Source organism: Aphelocoma coerulescens, unplaced genomic scaffold (genome assembly GCF_041296385.1).
Source record: "Aphelocoma coerulescens isolate FSJ_1873_10779 unplaced genomic scaffold, UR_Acoe_1.0 HiC_scaffold_118, whole genome shotgun sequence".
Lineage (NCBI taxonomy): Eukaryota > Metazoa > Chordata > Aves > Passeriformes > Corvidae > Aphelocoma > Aphelocoma coerulescens.
In genome coordinates this window covers 603,312-625,770 of record NW_027183476.1, presented here as the reverse complement: position 1 = coordinate 625,770, position 22,459 = coordinate 603,312, and the positions used below count along the sequence as shown (strand labels likewise).

The following is a 22,459-nucleotide window of genomic DNA, read 5'->3' as shown; positions in this document are numbered from 1 at the left end:
TGATGGGATTTGGGTCCATTTGGGGCCATTTTGTTGGGATTTGGGTGGATTTGGGTGGATTTTGATGGGATTTGGGTCAATTTAGGGCCATTTTGATGGAATTTGGGTGGATTTTGATGGGATTTGAGTGGATTTTGAGGGGATTTGGGTCCATTTAGGGCCATTTTAATGGGATTTGGGCGATTTGGGTGGATTTGGATGGGATTTTTGTGGATTTGGATGAGATTTTTGTAGATTTTGAGGGGATTTGGGTCCATTTAGGGCCATTTTGTTGGGATTTGGGGGATTTGGGTGGATTTTAATGGGATTTCGTGGGTTTGGGTAGAATTTTAATGGGATTTGGGTGGATTTGGATGGGATTTGGGGGATTTGGGTGGATTTTAATGGGATTTCGTGGGTTTGGGTAGAATCTTAATGGGATTTGGGTGGATTTGGATGGGATTTGGGTGGATTTTAATGGGATTTCATGGGTTTGGGTAGAATCTTAATGGGATTTGGGTACATTTTGATGGGATTTGGGTGGATTTGGGTGGATTTTGATGGGATTTTTGTGGATTTTGATGGGATTTTTATAGATTTTGATGGGATTTGGGTCCATTTCGGGCCATTTTAATGGGATTTGGGTGGATTTGGGTGTATTTTGATGGGATTTGGGTCCATTTAGGGCCATTTTGATGGGATTTGGGGGAATTTTTGTGGATTTGGATGGGATTTGGGTGGATTTGGATGGGATTTGGGTGGATTTGGATGGGATTTTTGTAGATTTTGAGGGGATTTGGGTCCATTTAGGGCCATTTTGTTGGGATTTGGGGGATTTGGGTGGATTTTGATGGGATTTGGGTCCATTTGGGGCCATTTTAATGGGATTTGGGTGGATTTGGGTGTATTTTGATGGGATTTGGGTCCATTTGGGGCCATTTTAATGGGATTTGGGGGATTTGGGTGGATTTTGATGGGATTTGGGTCCATTTGGGGCCATTTTAATGGGATTTGGGTGGATTTGGGTGGATTTTGATGGGATTTGGGTCAATTTAGGGCCATTTTGATGGAATTTGGGTGGATTTTGATGGGATTTGAGTGGATTTTGAGGGGATTTGGGTCCATTTAGGGCCATTTTAATGGGATTTGGGCGATTTGGGTGGATTTGGATGGGATTTTTGTGGATTTGGATGAGATTTTTGTAGATTTTGAGGGGATTTGGGTCCATTTAGGGCCATTTTGTTGGGATTTGGGGGATTTGGGTGGATTTTAATGGGATTTCGTGGGTTTGGGTAGAATTTTAATGGGATTTGGGTGGATTTGGATGGGATTTGGGGGATTTGGGTGGATTTTAATGGGATTTCGTGGGTTTGGGTAGAATCTTAATGGGATTTGGGTGGATTTGGATGGGATTTGGGTGGATTTTAATGGGATTTCATGGGTTTGGGTAGAATCTTAATGGGATTTGGGTACATTTTGATGGGATTTGGGTGGATTTGGGTGGATTTTGATGGGATTTTTGTGGATTTTGATGGGATTTTTATAGATTTTGATGGGATTTGGGTCCATTTCGGGCCATTTTAATGGGATTTGGGTGGATTTGGGTGTATTTTGATGGGATTTGGGTCCATTTAGGGCCATTTTGATGGGATTTGGGGGAATTTTTGTGGATTTGGATGGGATTTGGGTGGATTTGGATGGGATTTGGGTGGATTTGGATGGGATTTTTGTAGATTTTGAGGGGATTTGGGTCCATTTAGGGCCATTTTGTTGGGATTTGGGGGATTTGGGTGGATTTTGATGGGATTTGGGTCCATTTGGGGCCATTTTAATGGGATTTGGGTGGATTTGGGTGTATTTTGATGGGATTTGGGTCCATTTGGGGCCATTTTAATGGGATTTGGGGGATTTGGGTGGATTTTGATGGGATTTGGGTCCATTTGGGGCCATTTTAATGGGATTTGGGTGGATTTGGGTGGATTTTGATGGGATTTGGGTCAATTTAGGGCCATTTTGATGGAATTTGGGTGGATTTTGATGGGATTTGAGTGGATTTTGAGGGGATTTGGGTCCATTTAGGGCCATTTTAATGGGATTTGGGCGATTTGGGTGGATTTGGATGGGATTTTTGTGGATTTGGATGAGATTTTTGTAGATTTTGAGGGGATTTGGGTCCATTTAAGGCCATTTTGTTGGGATTTGGGGGATTTGGGTGGATTTTAATGGGATTTCGTGGGTTTGGGTAGAATTTTAATGGGATTTGGGTGGATTTGGATGGGATTTGGGGGATTTGGGTGGATTTTAATGGGATTTCGTGGGTTTGGGTAGAATCTTAATGGGATTTGGGTGGATTTGGATGGGATTTGGGTGGATTTTAATGGGATTTCATGGGTTTGGGTAGAATCTTAATGGGATTTGGGTACATTTTGATGGGATTTGGGTGGATTTGGGTGGATTTTGATGGGATTTTTGTGGATTTTGATGGGATTTTTATAGATTTTGATGGGATTTGGGTCCATTTCGGGCCATTTTAATGGGATTTGGGTGGATTTGGGTGTATTTTGATGGGATTTGGGTCCATTTAGGGCCATTTTGATGGGATTTGGGGGAATTTTTGTGGATTTGGATGGGATTTGGGTGGATTTGGATGGGATTTGGGTGGATTTGGATGGGATTTTTGTAGATTTTGAGGGGATTTGGGTCCATTTAGGGCCATTTTGTTGGGATTTGGGGGATTTGGGTGGATTTTGATGGGATTTGGGTCCATTTGGGGCCATTTTAATGGGATTTGGGTGGATTTGGGTGTATTTTGATGGGATTTGGGTCCATTTGGGGCCATTTTAATGGGATTTGGGGGATTTGGGTGGATTTTGATGGGATTTGGGTCCATTTGGGGCCATTTTAATGGAATTTGGGTGGATTTGGGTGGATTTTGATGGGATTTGGGTCCATTTGGGGCCATTTTAATGGGATTTGGGTGGATTTGGGTGGATTTTGATGGGATTTGGGTCAATTTAGGGCCATTTTAATGGAATTTGGGTGGATTTTGATGGGATTTGAGTGGATTTTGAGGGGATTTGGGTCCATTTAGGGCCATTTTAATGGAATTTGGGTGGATTTGGGTGGATTTTGATGGGATTTGGCTGGATTTGGATGGGATTTTTGTAGATTTTGATGGGATTTGGGTCAATTTAGGGCCATTTTGTTGGGATTTGGGGGATTTGGGTGGATTTTGATGGGATTTGGGTGGATTTGGGTGGATTTTGATGGGATTTGGGTCAATTTAGGGCCATTTTAATGGAATTTGGGTGGATTTTGATGGGATTTGAGTGGATTTTGAGGGGATTTGGGTCCATTTGGGGCCATTTTGATGGGATTTGGGGGATTTGGGTGGATTTTGATGGGATTTGGGTGGATTTGGGGCCATTTTGTTGGGATTTGGGGGATTTGGGTGGATTTTGATGGGATTTGGCTGGATTTGGATGGGATTTTTGTAGATTTTGATGGGATTTGGGTCAATTTAGGGCCATTTTAATGGGATTTGGGGGATTTGGGTGGATTTTAATGGGATTTCGTGGGTTTGGGTAGAATCTTAATGGGATTTGGGTGGATTTTGATGGGATTTGGGTGGATTTGGGTGGATTTTGATGGGATTTTTTTGGATTTTGACGGGATTTTCGGTGTCCCTGACCCCGCTGCCCCCTCCCAGCTGAGTGACCAGTATGGCCCAGTGTTCACGGTGTGGCTGGGCCCGCGGCCGGTGCTGGTGCTCTGCGGGACCGAGGCCGTGCGCGAGGCGCTGGTGGGGAACCCCGAGGCGTTCGCGGGGCGCGGGCGGATGCCGACCCTGGAGAGCACCTTCAGGGGCCACGGTGAGACCCCAAAACCAGCCCAAAAGAGCCCCCAAAAACACACCAAAAGAGCCCTAAAAACCACCCCAAAAGAGCCCCCAAAAAACACCCCAAAAGAGTTTTTAAAAACCCCAAAAAAGCCCCAAAAACCACCCCAAAAGAGCCCCAGAAACCACTTCAAAAGAGCCCCAAAAATCATCCTTAAAATGTCCCAAAACCAGCCCAAAACAGCCCCAAAAACCAGCCCAAAAGAGCCCTAAAAACCACCCCAAAAGAGCCCCCAAAAAACACCCCAGAAGAGTTTTTAAAAACCCCAAAAATGCCCCAAAACCGCCCCAAAAGAGCCCCAAAAAACACTTCAAAAGAGCCCCAAAAATCATCCCTAAAATGTCCCAAAACCAGCCCAAAGCAGCCCTAAAAACCAGCCCAAAAGAGCCCTAAAAACCAGCCAAAAGAGCCCCCAAAAAACACCCCAAAAGTTTTTAAAGACCCCAAAAATGCCCCAAAACTGCCCCAAAAGAGCCCCAGAAACCACTTCAAAAGAGCCCCAAAAATCATCCTTAAAATGTCCCAAAACCAGCCCAAAACAGCCCCCAAAACCAGCCCAAAAGAGCCCCAAAAACCACCCCAAAAGAGCCCTAAAACTACCCCAAAAGAGCCCCCAAAAACACCCCAAAAGTGTTTTTAAAAACCCAAAAATGCCCCAGAAACCACCCCAAAAGAGCCCCAGAAACCACTTCAAAAGAGCCCCAAAAATCATCCCTGAAATGTCCCAAAACCAGCCCAAAACAGCTCCCAAAAACCACCCAAAACAGCCCCCAAAACCAGCCCAAAAGAGCCCCAAAAACCACCCCAAAAGAGTTTTTAAAAACCCCAAAAATGCCCCAGAAACCACCCCAAAACTACCCCAAAAACCACCCCAAAAGAACCCCCAAAAACATCCCAAAAAAACCCCGAAAGACCCCCCAAAACTACCCCAAAAGATCCCCAAAACCACCCCAAAATTGCCCAAAAAGCATCTCAAAAATGCCCCAAAACCACCCCAAAAGAGCCCCCCCAAAAACCCAAAACCATCCCAAAAATGCCCAAAACCACCCCAAAACAGACCCCAACCCCCCCAAAAAGCCCCAAACCACCCAAAAGAGCCCAAAGCCACCCAAAAGAGCCCTGAAAACCACCCCAAAATAGCCCAGAAAACCATCCCAAAAACCACCCCAAAAAAAACCCCTAAAAGAGTCCGAAAAACCACCCCAAAAGAGCCCCAAAACCACCCCAAAATAGCCCAGAAAACCATCCCAAAAATGCCTAAAAACCACCCCAAAAGAGCCCCAAAAACCACCACAAAATTGCCCAAAAAACCCCCCCAAAAGGGCCCCCAAAACCCCCCCAAAAAGCCCCAAAAAGCCCCAAAACCACCCCAATCTTTTTCCATGGATTTCCCCCCATTCCCATGGATTTTTCCCCATTTCCCATGGATTTAACCCAATTTTCCCCCATTTCCCATGGATTTAACCCAATTTTCCCCCTTTTCCCATGGATTTTCCCCATTCCCAATGGGTTTTTCGCCATTTCCCATGGATTTCCCCAATTTTTCCCCATTTCCCATGGATTTAACCCAATTTTTCCCCCTTCCCAATGGATTTTTCCCCCTTTCCCATGGATTTTCCCAATTTTCCCCCTTTCCCAAGGATTTAACCCAATTTCCCCTTTTCCCATGGATTTTTCCCCCATTCCCAAAGGATTTTCCCCCATTTTCCCCCTTTCCCATGGATTTTCCCCCATTTTTCCACCTTTCCCATGGATTTAACCCAAATTTCCCCATTTCCCATGGATTTAGCCCAATTTTTTCCCCCATTCCCAATGGATTTCCCCCATTCCCACGGACTTTTCCCCATTTCCCATGGATTTAACCCAATTTTCCCCTTTCCCACGAATTTTTCCCTCTTTCCCATGGATTTTCCCCATTTTCCCCCTTTCCCATGGATTTAACCCAATTTTTCCCCCTTCCCAAAGGATTTTTTCCCCCATTTCCCATGGATTTAACCCAATTTCCCCCCTTTCCCACAGATTTTTCCCCCTTTTCCATGGATTTAACCCAATTTTTCCCCCTTTCCCATGGATTTAACCCAATTTTCCCCCTTTTCCCAATGCATTTTCCCCCATTCCCATGGATTTTCCCCCATTTCCCCCCTTTTCCCATCATTTTAACCCAATTTTTCCCCGTTTCCCATGGATTTTCCCCATTTCCCATCATATTTCCCCATTCCCAATGGATTTTTCCCCCTTCCGATGGATTTTTCCCCATTTCCCATGGATTTTCCCCCATTTTCCCCATTTCCCAATGGATTTTTCCCCCTTTCCCATCATTTTAACCCAATTTTTCCCCATTTCCCATGGATTTTCCCCCATTTTCCCCCTTTTCCCATGGATTTTCCCCCATTTTCCCCCCATTTCCCATGGATTTTCCCCCATTTTCCCCCATTTCCCCCCCTTTCCCATGGATTTAACCCAATTTTTCCCCATTTCCCATGGATTTTCCCCATTTCCCATCATATTTCCCTATTCCCAATGGATTTTTCCCCCTTCCGATGGATTCCCCCTTTTCCCATGGATTTAACCCAATTTTTTCCCCCTTTCCCAATGGATTTTTCCCCCTTTCCCATGGATTTAACCCAATTTTCCCCCATTTCCCATGGATTTAACCCAATTTTCCCCCATTTCCCATGGATTTAACCCAATTTTCCCCCTTTTCCCATGGATTTTCCCCATTCCCAATGGGTTTTTCGCCATTTCCCATGGATTTCCCCAATTTTTCCCCATTTCCCATGGATTTAACCCAATTTTTCCCCCTTCCCAATGGATTTTTCCCCCTTTCCCATGGATTTTCCCAATTTTCCCCCTTTCCCAAGGATTTAACCCAATTTCCCCTTTTCCCATGGATTTTTCCCCCATTCCCAAAGGATTTTCCCCCATTTTTCCACCTTTCCCATGGATTTAACCCAAATTTCCCCATTTCCCATGGATTTAGCCCAATTTTTTCCCCCATTCCCAATGGATTTCCCCCATTCCCACGGACTTTTCCCCATTTCCCATGGATTTAACCCAATTTTCCCCTTTCCCACGAATTTTTCCCTCTTTCCCATGGATTTTCCCCATTTTCCCCCTTTCCCATGGATTTAACCCAATTTTTCCCCCTTCCCAAAGGATTTTTTCCCCCATTTCCCATGGATTTAACCCAATTTCCCCCCTTTCCCACAGATTTTTCCCCCTTTTCCATGGATTTAACCCAATTTTTCCCCCTTTCCCATGGATTTAACCCAATTTTCCCCCTTTTCCCAATGCATTTTCCCCCATTCCCATGGATTTTCCCCCATTTCCCCCCTTTTCCCATCATTTTAACCCAATTTTTCCCCGTTTCCCATGGATTTTCCCCATTTCCCATCATATTTCCCCATTCCCAATGGATTTTTCCCCCTTCCGATGGATTTTTCCCCATTTCCCATGGATTTTCCCCCATTTCCCAATGGATTTTTCCCCCTTTCCCATCATTTTAACCCAATTTTTCCCCATTTCCCATGGATTTTCCCCCATTTTCCCCCTTTTCCCATGGATTTTCCCCCATTTTCCCCCCATTTCCCATGGATTTTCCCCCATTTTCCCCCATTTCCCCCCCTTTCCCATGGATTTAACCCAATTTTTCCCCATTTCCCATGGATTTTCCCCATTTCCCATCATATTTCCCTATTCCCAATGGATTTTTCCCCCTTCCGATGGATTCCCCCTTTTCCCATGGATTTAACCCAATTTTTTCCCCCTTTCCCAATGGATTTTTCCCCCTTTCCCATGGATTTAACCCAATTTTCCCCCATTTCCCATGGATTTAACCCAATTTTTCCCCCTTCCCAATGGATTTTTCCCCCTTTCCCATGGATTTTCCCAATTTTCCCCCTTTCCCAAGGATTTAACCCAATTTCCCCTTTTCCCATGGATTTTTCCCCCATTCCCAAAGGATTTTCCCCCATTTTCCCCCTTTCCCATGGATTTTCCCCCATTTTTCCACCTTTCCCATGGATTTAACCCAAATTTCCCCATTTCCCATGGATTTAGCCCAATTTTTTCCCCCATTCCCAATGGATTTCCCCCATTCCCACGGACTTTTCCCCATTTCCCATGGATTTAACCCAATTTTTCCCCTTTCCCATGGAATTTTCCCCATTCCCAATGGGTTTTTCCCCCTTTCCCATGGATTTAACCCAATTTTCCCATTTCCCAATGGATTTCCTCCCATTCCCACAGATTTTTTCCCCCTTTCCCATGGATTTTCCCCCATTTTTCCCCCATTTCCCATGGATTTAACCCAATTTTTCCCCATTTCCCATGGATTTAACCCAATTTCCCCCCTTCCCAATGGATTTTCCCCCTTTCCCATCCTTTTAACCCAATTTTTCCCCATTTCCCATGGATTTAACCCAATTTTTCCCCCTTCCCAATGGATTTTTCCCCCTTTCCCATGGATTTTCCCAATTTTCCCCCATTTCCCATGGATTTAACCCAATTTTTCCCCATTTCCCATGGATTTAACCCAATTTTCCCCCTTCCCAATGGATTTTTCCCCCATTTCCCATCCTTTTAACCCAATTTTTCCCCCATTTCCCATGGATTTAACCCAATTTTTTCCCCATTTCCCATGGATTTAACCCACTTTTCCCCCTTCCCAATGGAGTTCCCCCCATTCCCATGGATTTTCCCCCTTTCCCATGGATTTTCCCCCATTTTTCCCCCCTTTCCCATCCTTTTAACCCAATTTTTCCCCCTTTCCCATGGATTTAACCCAATTTTTCCCCACTTCCCATGGATTTAACCCAATTTTTCCCCCTTCCCAATGGATTTTTCCCCCTTTCCCATGGATTTTCCCAATTTTCCCCCTTTCCCAAGGATTTAACCCAATTTCCCCTTTTCCCATGGATTTTTCCCCCATTCCCAAAGGATTTCCCCCCATTTTTCCCCCTTTCCCATGGATTTTCCCCCATTTTTCCACCTTTCCCATGGATTTAACCCAAATTTCCCCATTTCCCATGGATTTAGCCCAATTTTTCCCCCATTCCCAATGGATTTCCCCCATTCCCACGGACTTTTCCCCATTTCCCATGGATTTAACCCAATTTTTCCCCTTTCCCATGGAATTTTCCTCATTCCCAATGGGGTTTTTCCCCCTTTCCCATGGATTTAACCCAATTTTCCCATTTCCCAATGGATTTTCCCCCTTTCCCATGGATTTCCTCCCATTCCCACAGATTCTTTCCCCCTTTCCCTTGGATTTTCCCCCATTTTTCCCCCCTTTCCCATGGATTTAACCCAATTTTTCCCCCTTTCTCATGGATTTAACCCAATTTTTCCCATTCCCAATGGAGTTCCCCCCATTCCCACGGATTTTTTCCCCCTTTCCCATGGATTTAACCCAATTTTTCCCCATTTCCCATGGATTTAACCCACTTTTCCCCCTTTTCCCAATGCATTTCTCCCATTTCCCATGGATTTTCCCCCATTTTCTCCCTTTCCCATGGATTTTCCCCCATTTCCCCCATTTCCCATCCTTTTAACCCAATTTTTCCCCCTTTCCCATGGATTTAACCCAATTTTCCCCCTTCCCAATGCATTTTTCCCCCTTTCCCATGGATTTTCCCCCATTTTCTCCCTTTCCCATGGATTTTCCCCCTTTCCCATGGATTTAACCCGATTTTCCCCCCTTTCCCACAGATTTTCCCCCCATTTCCCATGGATTTAACCCAATTTTCCCCCTTCCCAATGGATTTTTCCCCCTTTCCCATCCTTTTAACCCAACTTTTCCCCCTTTCCCAAGGATTTAACCCAATTTTTCCCCCTTCCCAATGGATTTTTCCCCCTTTCCCATCCTTTTAACCCAATTTTTCCCCCTTTCCCATGGATTTAACCCAATTTTTTTCCCCTTTCCCACGGATTTTTCCCCCTTTCCCCTGGATTTTCCCCCATTCCAGGCGTGGTTTTCTCGGACGGGGAGCGCTGGCGGCAGCTCCGGCGCTTTTCCCTGTCGGTGCTCCGGGATTTCGGGATGGGCCGCAGCAGCATCGAGAGCCGGATCCAGGAGGAGGCCCAGGAGCTGCTCCGGGAATTCCAGAGCACCCAAGGTGCCAAATTTGGGAGAGATTTTTTTTGGGGGGGGGGGGGGGGGGGTTGGGGACGGGAAAAAAAAACCCCCACGGAATTATCCCAAAAAAAAAACCCAAAACGGGCTGAAAACAGCTCAAAATAGCCCAAAATCATCCCGAAATCACATGGAAAACAGCCCAAAATGATCCCAAAAATCATCCCAAAAACCACCACTGGAATCAGCCTAAACCAGCCCAAAATGACCCCAAAAATCATCCCAAAAATCATCCCAAAAATCATCCCAAAAACGGGCACTGGAATCAGCCTAAAACAGCCCAAAATTACCCCAAAAATCATCCCAAAAACGGGCACTGGAATCAGCCTAAAACTGCCCAAAATGACCCCAAAAATCATCCCAAAATACCCAAAAATACCCAAAAAATGCCCCAAAATTATCCCAAAAATCATCCCAAAAAACCAGACTGGAACCACGCCAAAACTGCCCCAAAATACCCCCAAACCACCCCAAAAATACCCTAAAATCACCCCAAAATACCCCAAAATCCTCCCAAAAAATCAGCCCAAAAAACCACAGCAGAACCACCCCAAAACTGCCCCAAAATACCCAAAAACCAACCCAAAAATACCCCCAAAAAAATCCCCAAAAACCACACCGGAACCACCCCAAAATACCCCAAATCTGGCCCAAAAATATCCCAAAAATGATCCCCAAAAATCATCTCAGAAAGTCACAACGGAACCACCCCAAAACGGCCCCAAAATACCTCAAAAACCATCCCAAAAAACATCCCAAAAAACCACACTGGAACCACCCCAAAACCACCCCAAAATACCCCAAGAACCACCCCAAAAATACCCCAAAAATGATCCCAAAAAACCACACCGGAACCACCCCAAAACCGCCCCAAAATACCCCAAAACCAACCCAAAAAGACCCCAAAAAATCCCAAAAAACCGCACCGGAACCACCCCAAAATACCCCAAAACCACCCCCAAAAATATCCCAAAACCGGCCCAAAAATATCCCAAAAATGATCCCCAAAAATCACCTCAAAAAGTCACAGTGGAACCACCCCAAAACCACCCCAAAATACCCCAAAAACCACCCCAAAAATAACCCAAAATGCTCAAAAAATATCCCAAAATGATCCCAAAAAACATCCCAAAAAACCTCACCAGAACCACCGCCAAAACCACCCCAAAATACCCCAAAACCACCCCAAAAATACCCCAAAAACCATCCCAAAAATACCCCAAAAAAAACCATCCCCAAAATGCTCCAAAAATATCCCAAAAATGATCCCCAAAACCCACAATGGAACCACCCCAAAACTGCCCCAAAATACCCCAAAACCACCCAAAAAATACCCCAAAATGATCCCAAAAATATCCCAAAAACTACACCGGAATCAGCCCAAAACCACCCCAAAATATCCCAAAAAGACCCCAAAACCAGCCCAAAAATACCCCAAAATCCCTCCAAAATACCCCAAAAATCATCCCTAAAACTACACCAGAATCAGCCCAAAACTGCCCCAAAAATTCCCCAAAACCACCCCAAAAAAACCCCAAATCACCCCAAAACTGCCCCAAAAATACCCCAAAATGATCCCAAAAAAATCATCCCAAAAAACCACAACGGAACCACCCCAAAATACCCCAAAATAATCCGAAAAAATTATCCTGAAAACTGGACCAGAATCAGCCCAAAATCATCCCAAAATACCCCAAAAACCATCCCAAAAATAACCCAAAATGCTCAAAAAATATCCCAAAATGATCCCAAAAAATCATCCCAAAAATTCAGCCTGGAACCACCCTAAAACTGCCCCAAAATACCCCAAAAACCAGCCCAAAAATATCCCCAAAATGCCCCAAAAATATCCCAAAAACGATCCCAAAAAGTCATCCCAAAAAATCACAACGGAACCACCCCAAAACCGCCCCAAAATACCCCTAAATCACCCCAAAACCGCCCCAAAATCACCCCAAAAATCACCCCAAAACCGCCCCAAAATACCCCTAAATCACCCCAAAACCGCCCCAAAATACCCCTAAATCACCCCAAAACTGCCCCAAAATACCCCAAAAATGATCCCAAAAAATCACCCCAAAAAACCAGACTGGAACCACCCCAAAACCGCCCCAAAATTAACCCAAAATACCCCAAAAATATCCCAAAAATGATCCCAAAAAATGATCCCAAAAAACCTCAACAGAACCACCCCAAAACTGCCCCAAAATACCCCTAAATCACCCCAAAACCGCCCCAAAATACCCCAAAAATGTTCCCAAAAAATCACCCCAAAAAAACAGACCGGAACCACCCCAAAACCGCCCCAAAATTACCCCAAAATACCCCAAAACCACCCCAAAACTCACTCCAAAATGACCCCAAAACTGCCCCCCAAAAAAAACCCCAAATAACACAAAATCGCCCCGAAACCACCCCAAAACCACCCCAAAATACCCCAAAAATGATCCCAAAAATACCCCAAAAATCATCCCAAAAAATCATCCCTAAAAAACCCTCTGGAACCACCCCAAAATCACCCAAAAATACCCCAAAATCACCCCCAAACTGCTCCAAAAATATCCCAAAAACGATCCCAAAAAGTCATCCCAAAAAATCACAACGGAACCACCCCAAAACCGCCCCAAAATATCCCTAAATCACCCCAAAACTGCCCCAAAATTACCCCAAAAATGATCCCAAAAAACCATCCCAAAAAAACAGACCGGAACCACCCCAAAACTGCCCCAAAATTACCCCAAAATACCCCAAAACCACCCCAAAAATCACTCCAAAATCACCCCAAAACTGCCCCCCCCAAAAAACCCCAAATACCCCAAAATCGCCCCAAAATCACCCCAAAAATAACCCAAAATACCCCAAAACCACCCCCAAAATACCCCAAAAATCATCCCAATCATCCCTAAAAAACCCTCTGGAACCACCCCAAAATCACCCAAAAATACCCCAAAATCACCCCCAAAACCGTCCCAAAATACCCCAACTGCTCCAAAAAATATCCCAAAAACGATCCCAAAAAGTCATCCCAAAAAATCACAACGGAACCACCCCAAAACCGCCCCAAAATACCCCTAAATCACCCCAAAACCGCCCCAAAATACCCCAAAAATGTTCCCAAAAAATCACCCCAAAAAACCAGACCGGAACCACCCCAAAACTGCCCCAAAATACCCCAAAACCACCCCAAAAATCACTCCAAAATCACCCCAAAACTGCCCCCCAAAAAAACCCCGAATAACAAAAAATCGCCCCAAAATCACCCCTAAAACCACCCCAAAATACCCCAAAAATGATCCCAAAAATACCCCAAAAAGAACCCAAAAAACCCCCCAAAATACCCCAAAATCACCCCAAAACCACCCCCAAAATACCCCAAAATCACCCAAAATCACCCCAAAACCATCCCGGAACTCCCTGACAATTTTTTGGGATCGTTTTGGGGTTTTTTTGGAGGGATTTTTGGGGTATTTTTGGGGCAATTTTGGGGTGATTTGGGGGTATTTTGGGGTGGTTTTGGGCTGATTCCGGTGTAGTTTTTGGGATGATTTTTTGGGGTGATTTTGGGGTATTTTTGGGGTGGTTTTGGGGTATTTTGGGGCAGTTTTGAGGTGGTTCCATTGTGGGTTTTGGGATGATTTTTGGGATATTTTTGGAGCATTTTGGGTTATTTTTGGGATTTTTTTGGGGTATTTTGGGGCGGTTTGGGGGTGGTTCCATTGTGGGGTTTTGGGATGGTTTTTGGGATATTTTTGGGCCAGTTTTGGGGTATTTTTGGGGTGGTTTTGGGGTATTTTTGGGGTGGTTTTGGGGTATTTTTGGGGTGGTTTTGGGGTATTTTGGGATGGTTCCGGTGCGGATTTTTGGGATTTTTTGGGGTATTTTTGGGTTGGTTTTGGGGTATTTTGGGGCAGTTTTGGGGTGGTTCCATTGTGGGTTTTGGGGATCATTTTTGGGATATTTTTGGGGCATTTTGGGTTATTTTTTGGGATGGTTTTGGGGTGATTTTGGGGTATTTGGGGTTTTTTTGGAGCAGTTTTGGGGTGGTTCCATTGTGGGTTTTTGGGGTGATTTTTGGGATATTTTTGGGGCATTTTTGGGATATTTTTGGGGTGGCTTTTGGGGTATTTTGGGGCGGTTTTGGGGTGGTTCCGGACTGAATTTTTGGGATGATCTTTGGGATCATTTTGGGATATTTTTGGAGCATTTTGGGTTATTTTTGGGATGGTTTTTGGGGTATTTTGGGGCGGTTTTGGGGTGGTTCCATTGCGGGTTTTGGGGATCATTTTTGGGATATTTTTGGGGCATTTTGGGTTATTTTTTGGGATGGTTTTGGGGTGATTTTGGGGTATTTGGGGTTTTTTTGGAGCAGTTTTGGGGTGGTTCCATTGTGGGTTTTTGGGGTGATTTTTGGGATATTTTTGGGGCATTTTTGGGATATTTTTGGGGTGGCTTTTGGGGTATTTTGGGGCGGTTTTGGGGTGGTTCCGGACTGAATTTTTGGGATGATTCTTGGGATCATTTTGGGATATTTTTGGAGCATTTTGGGTTATTTTTGGGATGGTTTTTGGGGTATTTTTGGGCCAGTTTTGGGGTATTTTTGGGGTGGTTTTGGGGTATTTTTGGGGTGGTTCTGGGGTATTTTGGGATGGTTCCGGTGCGGATTTTTGGGATTTTCTGGGGTATTTTTGGTTGGTTTTGGGGTATTTTGGGGCGGTTTTGGGGTGGTTCCATTGTGGGTTTTGGGGATCATTTTTGGGATATTTTGGGGCATTTTGGGTTATTTTTTGGGATGGTTTTGGGGTGATTTTGGGGTATTTGGGGTTTTTTTGGAGCAGTTTTGGGGTGGTTCCATTGTGGGTTTTTGGGGTGATTTTTGGGATATTTTTGGGGCATTTTTGGGATATTTTTGGGGTATTTTGGGGCGGTTTTGGGGTGGTTCCAGCCTGAATTTTTGGGATGATTCTTGGGATCATTTTGGGATATTTTTGGAGCATTTTGGGTTATTTTTGGGATGGTTTTTGGGGTATTTTGGGGCGGTTTTGGGGTGGTTCCATTGTGGGTTTTGGGGATCATTTTTGGGATATTTTTGGGGCATTTTGGGGATATTTTTGGGGTGATTTTGGGGTATTTGGGGTTTTTTGGGAGCAGTTTTGGGGTGGTTCCATTGTGGGTTTTGGGGATGATTTTTGGGATATTTTTGGGGCATTTTGGGTTATTTTTGGGATGGTTTTTGGGGTATTTTGGGGCGGTTTTTGGGGTGGTTCCAGGCTGACTTTTTGAGGATCATTTTTGGGCCGGTTTTGGGATATTTTTGGGCCGGTTTTGGGATATTTTTGGGGTGGTTTTGGGGTATTTTGGGGTGGTTCCGGTGCGGTTTTTTGGGATTTTTTGGGGTATTTTGGGTTGGTTTTTGGGTATTTTGGGGCGGTTTTGGGTGGTTCCGGTGTGGTTTTTTGGGATCATTTTTGGGGTATTTTTGGGGTGGTTCTTGGGGTATTTTGGGGTGGTTTTGGGGTGGTTCCAGTGTGGTTTTTTGGGATGTTTTTTGGGATGGTTTTTGGGGTATTTTGGGGCCGTTTTGGGGTGGTTCCGTTGTGACTTTCTGAGATGATTTTTGGGGATCATTTTTGGGATATTTTTGGGCCAGTTTTGGGATATTTTTGGGCCAGATTTGGGGTATTTTGGGGTGGTTTTGGGGTATTTTGGGGTGGTTCCGGTGTGGTTTTTGGGGATTTTTTGGGGGTATTTTTGGGTTGGTTTTTGGGTATTTTGGGGCAGTTTTGGGGTGGTTCCGGTGTGGTTTATTGAGATGATTTTTTGGGATCATTTTTGGGGTATTTTTGGGTGGAGCTGTTTGGGGGTGATTTTGGGGTATTTTTGGGGCCGTTTTGGGGTATTTTGGGGTATTTTTGGGGTGATTTTGGGGTATTTTTGGGGCAATTTTTGCGTTCTTTTTGGGATCACTTTGGGCTGATTTCGGCGTGGTTTTGGGGTGATTTTGGGGTATTTTTGGGGCAGTTTTGGGGTGATTTGGGGGTATTTTTGGGGTGATTTTGGGGTATTTTGGGGTTTTTTGGGGGGACAGTTTTGGGGCAATTTTTGGGGTATTTTTGGGGCAATTTTTGGGTTCTTTTTGGGTTGACATTTTGGGATCACTTTGGGCTGATTTCGGCGTGGTTTTGGGGTGATTTTGGGGTATTTTGGGGGCAAGTTTGGGGATGATTTTGGGGTTTTTTGGGGGGCAGTTTTGGGGTGATTTTGGGGTATTTTTGGGGCAATTTTTGGGTTCTTTTTGGGATGACATTTTGGGATCACTTTGGGCTGATTTCGGCGTGGTTTTGGGGTGATTTTGGGGTTTTTTGGGGGGGCAGTTTTGGGGTGATTTGGGCGTATTTTGGGGTTTTTTGGGGGGGCAGTTTTGGGGTGATTTGGGGGTATTTGGGGGTTTTTTGGGGGGGCAGTTTTGGGGTGATTTTGGGGTATTTTTGGGGCAATTTTGGGGTGATTTTGAGCTATTTTTGGGGCAGTTTTGGGGTGATTTGGGGGTATTTTGGGGTGATTTGGGGGGCAGTTTTGGGGTGATTTTGGGGTATTTTTGGGGCAATTTTGGGGGGATTTTGAGCTATTTTTGGGGCAGTTTTGGGGTGATTTGGGGGTATTTTGGGGGGGCAGTTTTGGGGTGATTTTGGGGTATTTTTGGGGCAATTTTGGGGTGATTTTGAGCTATTTTTGGGGCAGTTTTGGGGTGATTTGGGGGTATTTTGGGGTTTTTTGGGGGGCAGTTTTGGGGTGATTTTGGGGTATTTTTGGGGCAGTTTTGGGGCGATTTGGGGGTATTTTTGTGGCAGTTTTGGGGTGATTTGGGGGTATTTTGGGTTTTTTTGGGGGGCAGTTTTGGGGTGATTTTGGGGTATTTTTGGGGCAATTTTGGGGGGATTTTGAGCTATTTTTGGGGCAGTTTTGGGGTGATTTGGGGGTATTTTGGGGGGGGCAGTTTTGGGGTGATTTTGGGGTATTTTTGGGGCAATTTTGGGGTGATTTTGAGCTATTTTTGGGGCAGTTTTGGGGTGATTTGGGGGTATTTTGGGGTTTTTTGGGGGGCAGTTTTGGGGTGATTTTGGGGTATTTTTGGGGCAATTTTGGGGTGATTTTGAGCTATTTTTGGGGCAGTTTTGGGGTGATTTGGGGGTATTTTGGGGTTTTTTGGGGGGCAGTTTTGGGGTGATTTTGAGCTATTTTTGGGGCAGTTTTGGGGTGATTTGGGGGTATTTTTGTGGCAGTTTTGGGGTGATTTGGGGGTATTTTGGGGTTTTTTGGGGGGCAGTTTTGGGGTGATTTTGGGGTATTTTTGGGGCAATTTTGGGGGGATTTTGAGCTATTTTTGGGGCAGTTTTGGGGTGATTTGGGGGTATTTTGGGGGGCAGTTTTGGGGTGATTTTGGGGTATTTTTGGGGCAATTTTGGGGTGATTTTGAGATATTTTTGGGGCAGTTTTGGGGCGATTTGGGGGTATTTTGGGGTTTTTTGGGGGGCAGTTTTGGGGTGATTTTGGGGTATTTTTGGGGCAGTTTTGGGGTTATTTTGGGGTATTTTTGTGGCAGTTTTGGGGTGATTTGGGGGTATTTTGGGGTTTTTTGGGGGGCAGTTTTGGGGTGATTTTGGGGTATTTTTGGGGCAATTTTGGGGTGATTTTGAGATTTTTTGGGGCAGTTTTGGGGTGATTTGGGGGTATTTTGGGGGGGCAGTTTTGGGGTGATTTTGGGGTATTTTTGGGGCAATTTTGGGGTGATTTTGAGCTATTTTTTGGGGCAGTTTTGGGGTGATTTGGGGGTATTTTGGGGTTTTTTGGGGGGCAGTTTTGGGGTGATTTCGGGGTATTTTTGGGGCAATTTTGGGGTGATTTGGGGCTATTTTCAGGGCAATTTTGGCGTTCTTTTTGGGCTGACATTTCGGGATCACTTTGGGCTGCTTTCGCCGTGGTTTTGAGCTGATTTTGGGGTTTTGCGACTCCGAAACAACCCCGAACCTCCCCGAAACCCACTTTTTCTCGGGGGAAAAAAAAACCCCAAACCGCCGGGATTTTGCCCCAAACCAGGGAAGCCCTTCGACCCCACGTTCCCGCTGAGCTGCGCCGTGTCCAACATCATCTGCTCCATCGTTTTCGGGAAGCGCTTCCCGTACCAGGACCCCGAATTCCTGCGGCTGCTGCGCTACACGAACGACAGCTTCCGCCAGATCAGCACGGCCTGGGCACAGGTGGGGGGTTTGGGGGGATTTGGGGGGGGTTTGGGGGGTTTGGGGATTTTTTGGGGATTTTTTGGGGATTTTTTGGGGATTTTTTGGGGATTTTTTGGGTGATGTTTGGGGATTTTTGGGGATTTTTTGGGGATTTTTTGGGGATTTTTTTGGGGATTTTTTGGTTTTTTTTGGGGGGAATGTTTTTGGAATTTTGGGAATTTTTAGAGAATTTTTTTTGGAATTTTTGGGGATTTTTTTTGGATTTTTTGGGGATTTTTTTGGGATTTTTTGGGGGATTTTATGGGGATTTTTTGGGATTTTTTGGGGGATTTTTTGGGGATTTTTTGGGGATTTTTGGGATTTTTTGGGGGATTTTGGGGGATTTTTGGGGATTTTTTGGGGGATTTTTAGGGGATTTTTAGGGGATTTTTGGGAATTTTTTTGGGATTTTTTGGGTTTTTTTTAGGGAATGTTTTTGGAATTTTGGGAATTTTTTGACTTTTTTTGGGAATTTTGGGGGATTTTTTGGGGGATTATTTTGGGATTTTTTGGGATTTTTTGGGGATTTTTTGGGGATATTTTGGGATTTTTTGGGGATTTTTTAGGGATTTTTGGGGGATTTTTTGGGGGATTTTTGGGGATTTTTTGGGATTTTTTGGGGATTTTTTTAAGGATTTTTTGGGAATTTTGGGGGATTTTTTGGGGATTTTTTGGGGGATTTTTGGGGATTTTGGGGGATTTTTTGGGGATTTTTTTTGGATTTTTTGGGGATTTTTTGGGGGATTTTTAGGGGATTTTTGGGGGATTTTTGGGGGATTTTTGGGATTTTTTGGGGATTTTTTGGGGATATTTTGGGATTTTTGGGGGATTTTTTAGGGATTTTTGGGGGATTTTTTGGGGGATTTTTGGGGATTTTTTGGGGGATTTTTAGGGATTTTTGGGGGATTTTTGGGGATTTTTTGGGGATTTTTGGGGGATTTTTGGGGATTTTTTGGTTTTTTGGGGGGGAATGTTTTTGGAATTTTGGGAATTTTTGGAGAATTTTTTGGGAATTTTTGGGGCTTTTTTGGGGATTTTTTGGGGGATTTTGGGGGATTTTTTGGGGATTTTTTGGGAATTTTTGGGAATTTTTTGCGGATTTTTTGGGTGATTTTTGGGGATTTTTTGGGGATTTTTTTGGAATTTCTTGGTGAATGTTTTTGGAATTTTGGGAATTTTTTGAGAATTTTTTGGGAATTTTTGAGAATTTTTTGAGAATTTTTTGGGAATTTTTTGGGATTTTTTGGGGGATTTTTGGGGATTTTTGGGGATTTTTGGGATTTTTTTTGGGATTTTTTGGGGGATTTTTGGGGATTTTTGGGGGATTTTTTTGGGATTTTTGGGGGGATTTTTGGGGGATTTTTTTGGGGAATGTTTTTGGAATTTTGGGAATTTTTTGAGAATTTTTTGTGAATTTTGGGGGATTTTTTGTGGATATTTTTTGGGATTTTTGGGGATTTTATGGGGATTTTTTGGGGGTTTTTGGGGGGATTTTTTTTTTATTTTTTGGGGATTTTTTGGGGACTTTTTGGGGATTTTTGGGGGGATTTTTGGGGAATTTTGGGGGGATTTTTTTGGGATTTTCGGGGATTTTTTTGGATTTTTTGGGAATTTTTTGAGGATTTTTAGGGGATTTTTTGGGAATTTTTTTTAATTTTGGGAATTTTTTTGGATTTTGGGGGGGATTTTTTGGGGTGGTTTCGGGGAATTTTGGGGGAAATTTTTGGGGTGGTTTTGGGGGATTTTTTGGAGTGGTTTTGAGGTTTTTTTGGGGTGATTTGAGGATGTTTTTGAGATTATTTTGGGATTTTTTGGGGTGGTTTTGGGGTCATTGTTGGGGTGGTTCTGGGACAATTTTGGGGTTTTTTGGGGTGGTTTTGGGGTGGTCCTGGGACAATTTTGGGGTGGTTTTGGGGTGGTTTTGGGACGGTTTTTGTTCTGGTTTTGGGGTGATTTTTCTGGATATTTGGGGACAATTTCGGGATTTTTTTGGGGTGGTTTTGGGGCAGTTTTGGGGGATTTCGGGGGGTTTTTTGGGGTGGTTTTGGGGATGTTTTTGGGGTGGTTTTTGAGGTGTTTTGGGGTGGTTGTGGGGGAATTTTTGGGATGTTTTTGGGATGGATTTTGGGGTGATTTTTGGGTGATTTGGGGATGGTTTTTGGGATTATTTTGGGATGTTTTAGGGGTCGGTTTTGGGTTGGTTTTTGGGGTGTTTTGGGGGTGGATTTAGGGTGGTTTTGGGATGATTTCAGGATGGTTTTTGAGATTATTTTGGGTGGGTTTAAGGGTGGTTTTTGAGGCGTTTTGGGGTGGTTTTGGGGAATTTTTGGGATGTTTTTGGGGTGGGTTTTGGGACAATTTTGGGGTGGGTTTTTGTTCTGGTTTTGGGGTGATTTTTCTGGATTTTTGGGGACAATTTCGGGGGTTTTTTTTGGGGTGGTTTTGGGGCAGTTTTGGGGGATTTCGGGGGGTTTTTTGGGGTGGTTTTGGGGTGGTTCTGGGACAATTTTGGGGTGGTTTTGGGGTGGTTTTTGGGGTGGTTTTGGGGTGGTTTTTGTTCTGGTTTTGGGGTGATTTTTCTGGATTTTTTGGGATGATTTCGGGGGGTTTTGGGTGGGTTTTGGGGTATTGCTTTGGATGTTTTGGGGATGTCTTTGGGGTGGTTTTTGAGGTGTTTTGGGGTGGTTTTGGGGTGGTTTTGGTGCCATTTTTGGGATGGTTTTGGGGTGGGTTTTGCCTGGTTTTGGGGTGGATTTTGGGGTGGTTTTGGGGTGATTTTTCTGGATTTTTTGGGACAATTTGGGGGGGGGGTTTTGGGGTGGGTTTTGGGGTCAATTTTGGGGTGGGATTTGGGATATTTTTGAGGCTGTTTTTGGGGTGGTTTTTGAGGTGTTTTGGGGTGGTTGTGGGGGAATTTTTGGGATGTTTTTGGGGTGGTTTTTCTGGATTTTTGGGGACAATTTCAGGGGTTTTTTGGGATGGTTTTGGGGTGGTTCTGGGGCAATTTTGGGCTGTTTTCGGGATGTTTTTGGGGTGGTTTTTGAGGTGTTTTGGGGTGGTTTTGGGGTGGTTTTGGGGCCATTTTTGGGGTGGGTTTTGGGGTATTTTTGGGGATGTTTTTGGGATGGTTTTGGGGATGGTTTTTGGGATTATTTTGGGATGTTTTTGGGGTGGGTTTTGGGTTGGTTTTTGGGGTGTTTTGGGGGTGGATTTAGGGTGGTTTTGGGATGATTTCAGGATGGTTTTTGAGATTATTTTGGGTGGTTTTAGGGGTGGTTTTTGAGGCGTTTTGGGGTGGTTTTGGGGAATTTTTGGGATGTTTTTGGGGTGGGTTTTGGGACAATTTTGGGGTGGTTTTTGGTCTGGTTTTGGGGTGATTTTTCTGGATTTTTGGGGACAATTTCGGGGGTTTTTTTTTGGGGTGGTTTTGGGGCAGTTTTGGGACGATTTCGGGGGGTTTTTTGGGGTGGTTTTGGGGTGGTTCTGGGACAATTTTGGGGTGGTTTTGGGGTGGTTTTTGTTCTGGTTTTGGGGTGGTTTTTGAGGTGTTTTGGGGTGGTTGTGGGGGAATATTTGGGATGTTTTTGGGATGGATTTTGGGGTGATTTTTGGGTGATTTGGGGATGGTTTTTGCAATTATTTTGGGATGTTTTAGGGGTCGGTTTTGGGTTGGTTTTTGGGGTGTTTTGGGGGTGGATTTAGGGTGGTTTTGGGATGATTTCAGGATGGTTTTTGAGATTATTTTGGGTGGGTTTAGGGGTGGTTTTTGAGGCGTTTTGGGGTGGTTTTGGGGAATTTTTGGGATGTTTTTGGGGTGGGTTTTGGGACAATTTTGGGGTGGGTTTTTGTTCTGGTTTTGGGGTGATTTTTCTGGATTTTTGGGGACAATTTCGGGGGTTTTTGGGGTGGTTTTGGGGCAGGTTTGGGACGATTTCGGGGGGGTTTTTGGGGTGGTTTTGGTGTGGTTCTGGGACAATTTTGGGGTGGTTTTTGGGGGGGTTTTTGGGGTGGTTTTGGGGGTGGTTTTTGTTCTGGTTTTGGGGTGGGTTTTCTGGATTTTTGGGGATGATTTCGGGGGGGTTTTTGGGTGGGTTTTGGGGTATTGTTTTGGATGTTTTGGGGATGTTTTTGGGGTGGTTTTTGAGGTGTTTTGGGGTGGTTTTGGGGTGGTT

At 44.5% G+C, this 22,459-nt stretch overlaps 1 protein-coding gene across 1 annotated transcript in view; it reads left to right on the top strand.

The window, feature by feature from the left end:
- Window positions 1-22,459, top strand: part of LOC138100610 (cytochrome P450 2G1-like) — a 49,198-nt gene that overhangs the window by 6,293 nt on the left and 20,446 nt on the right. The window contains exons 3-5 of the mRNA XM_068998485.1: window positions 3,689-3,851; window positions 9,845-9,994; window positions 18,106-18,266. Of these exons, the coding sequence (XP_068854586.1) occupies window positions 3,689-3,851; window positions 9,845-9,994; window positions 18,106-18,266 (474 nt within the window). The remainder of the gene's footprint in view (window positions 1-3,688; window positions 3,852-9,844; window positions 9,995-18,105; window positions 18,267-22,459) is intronic.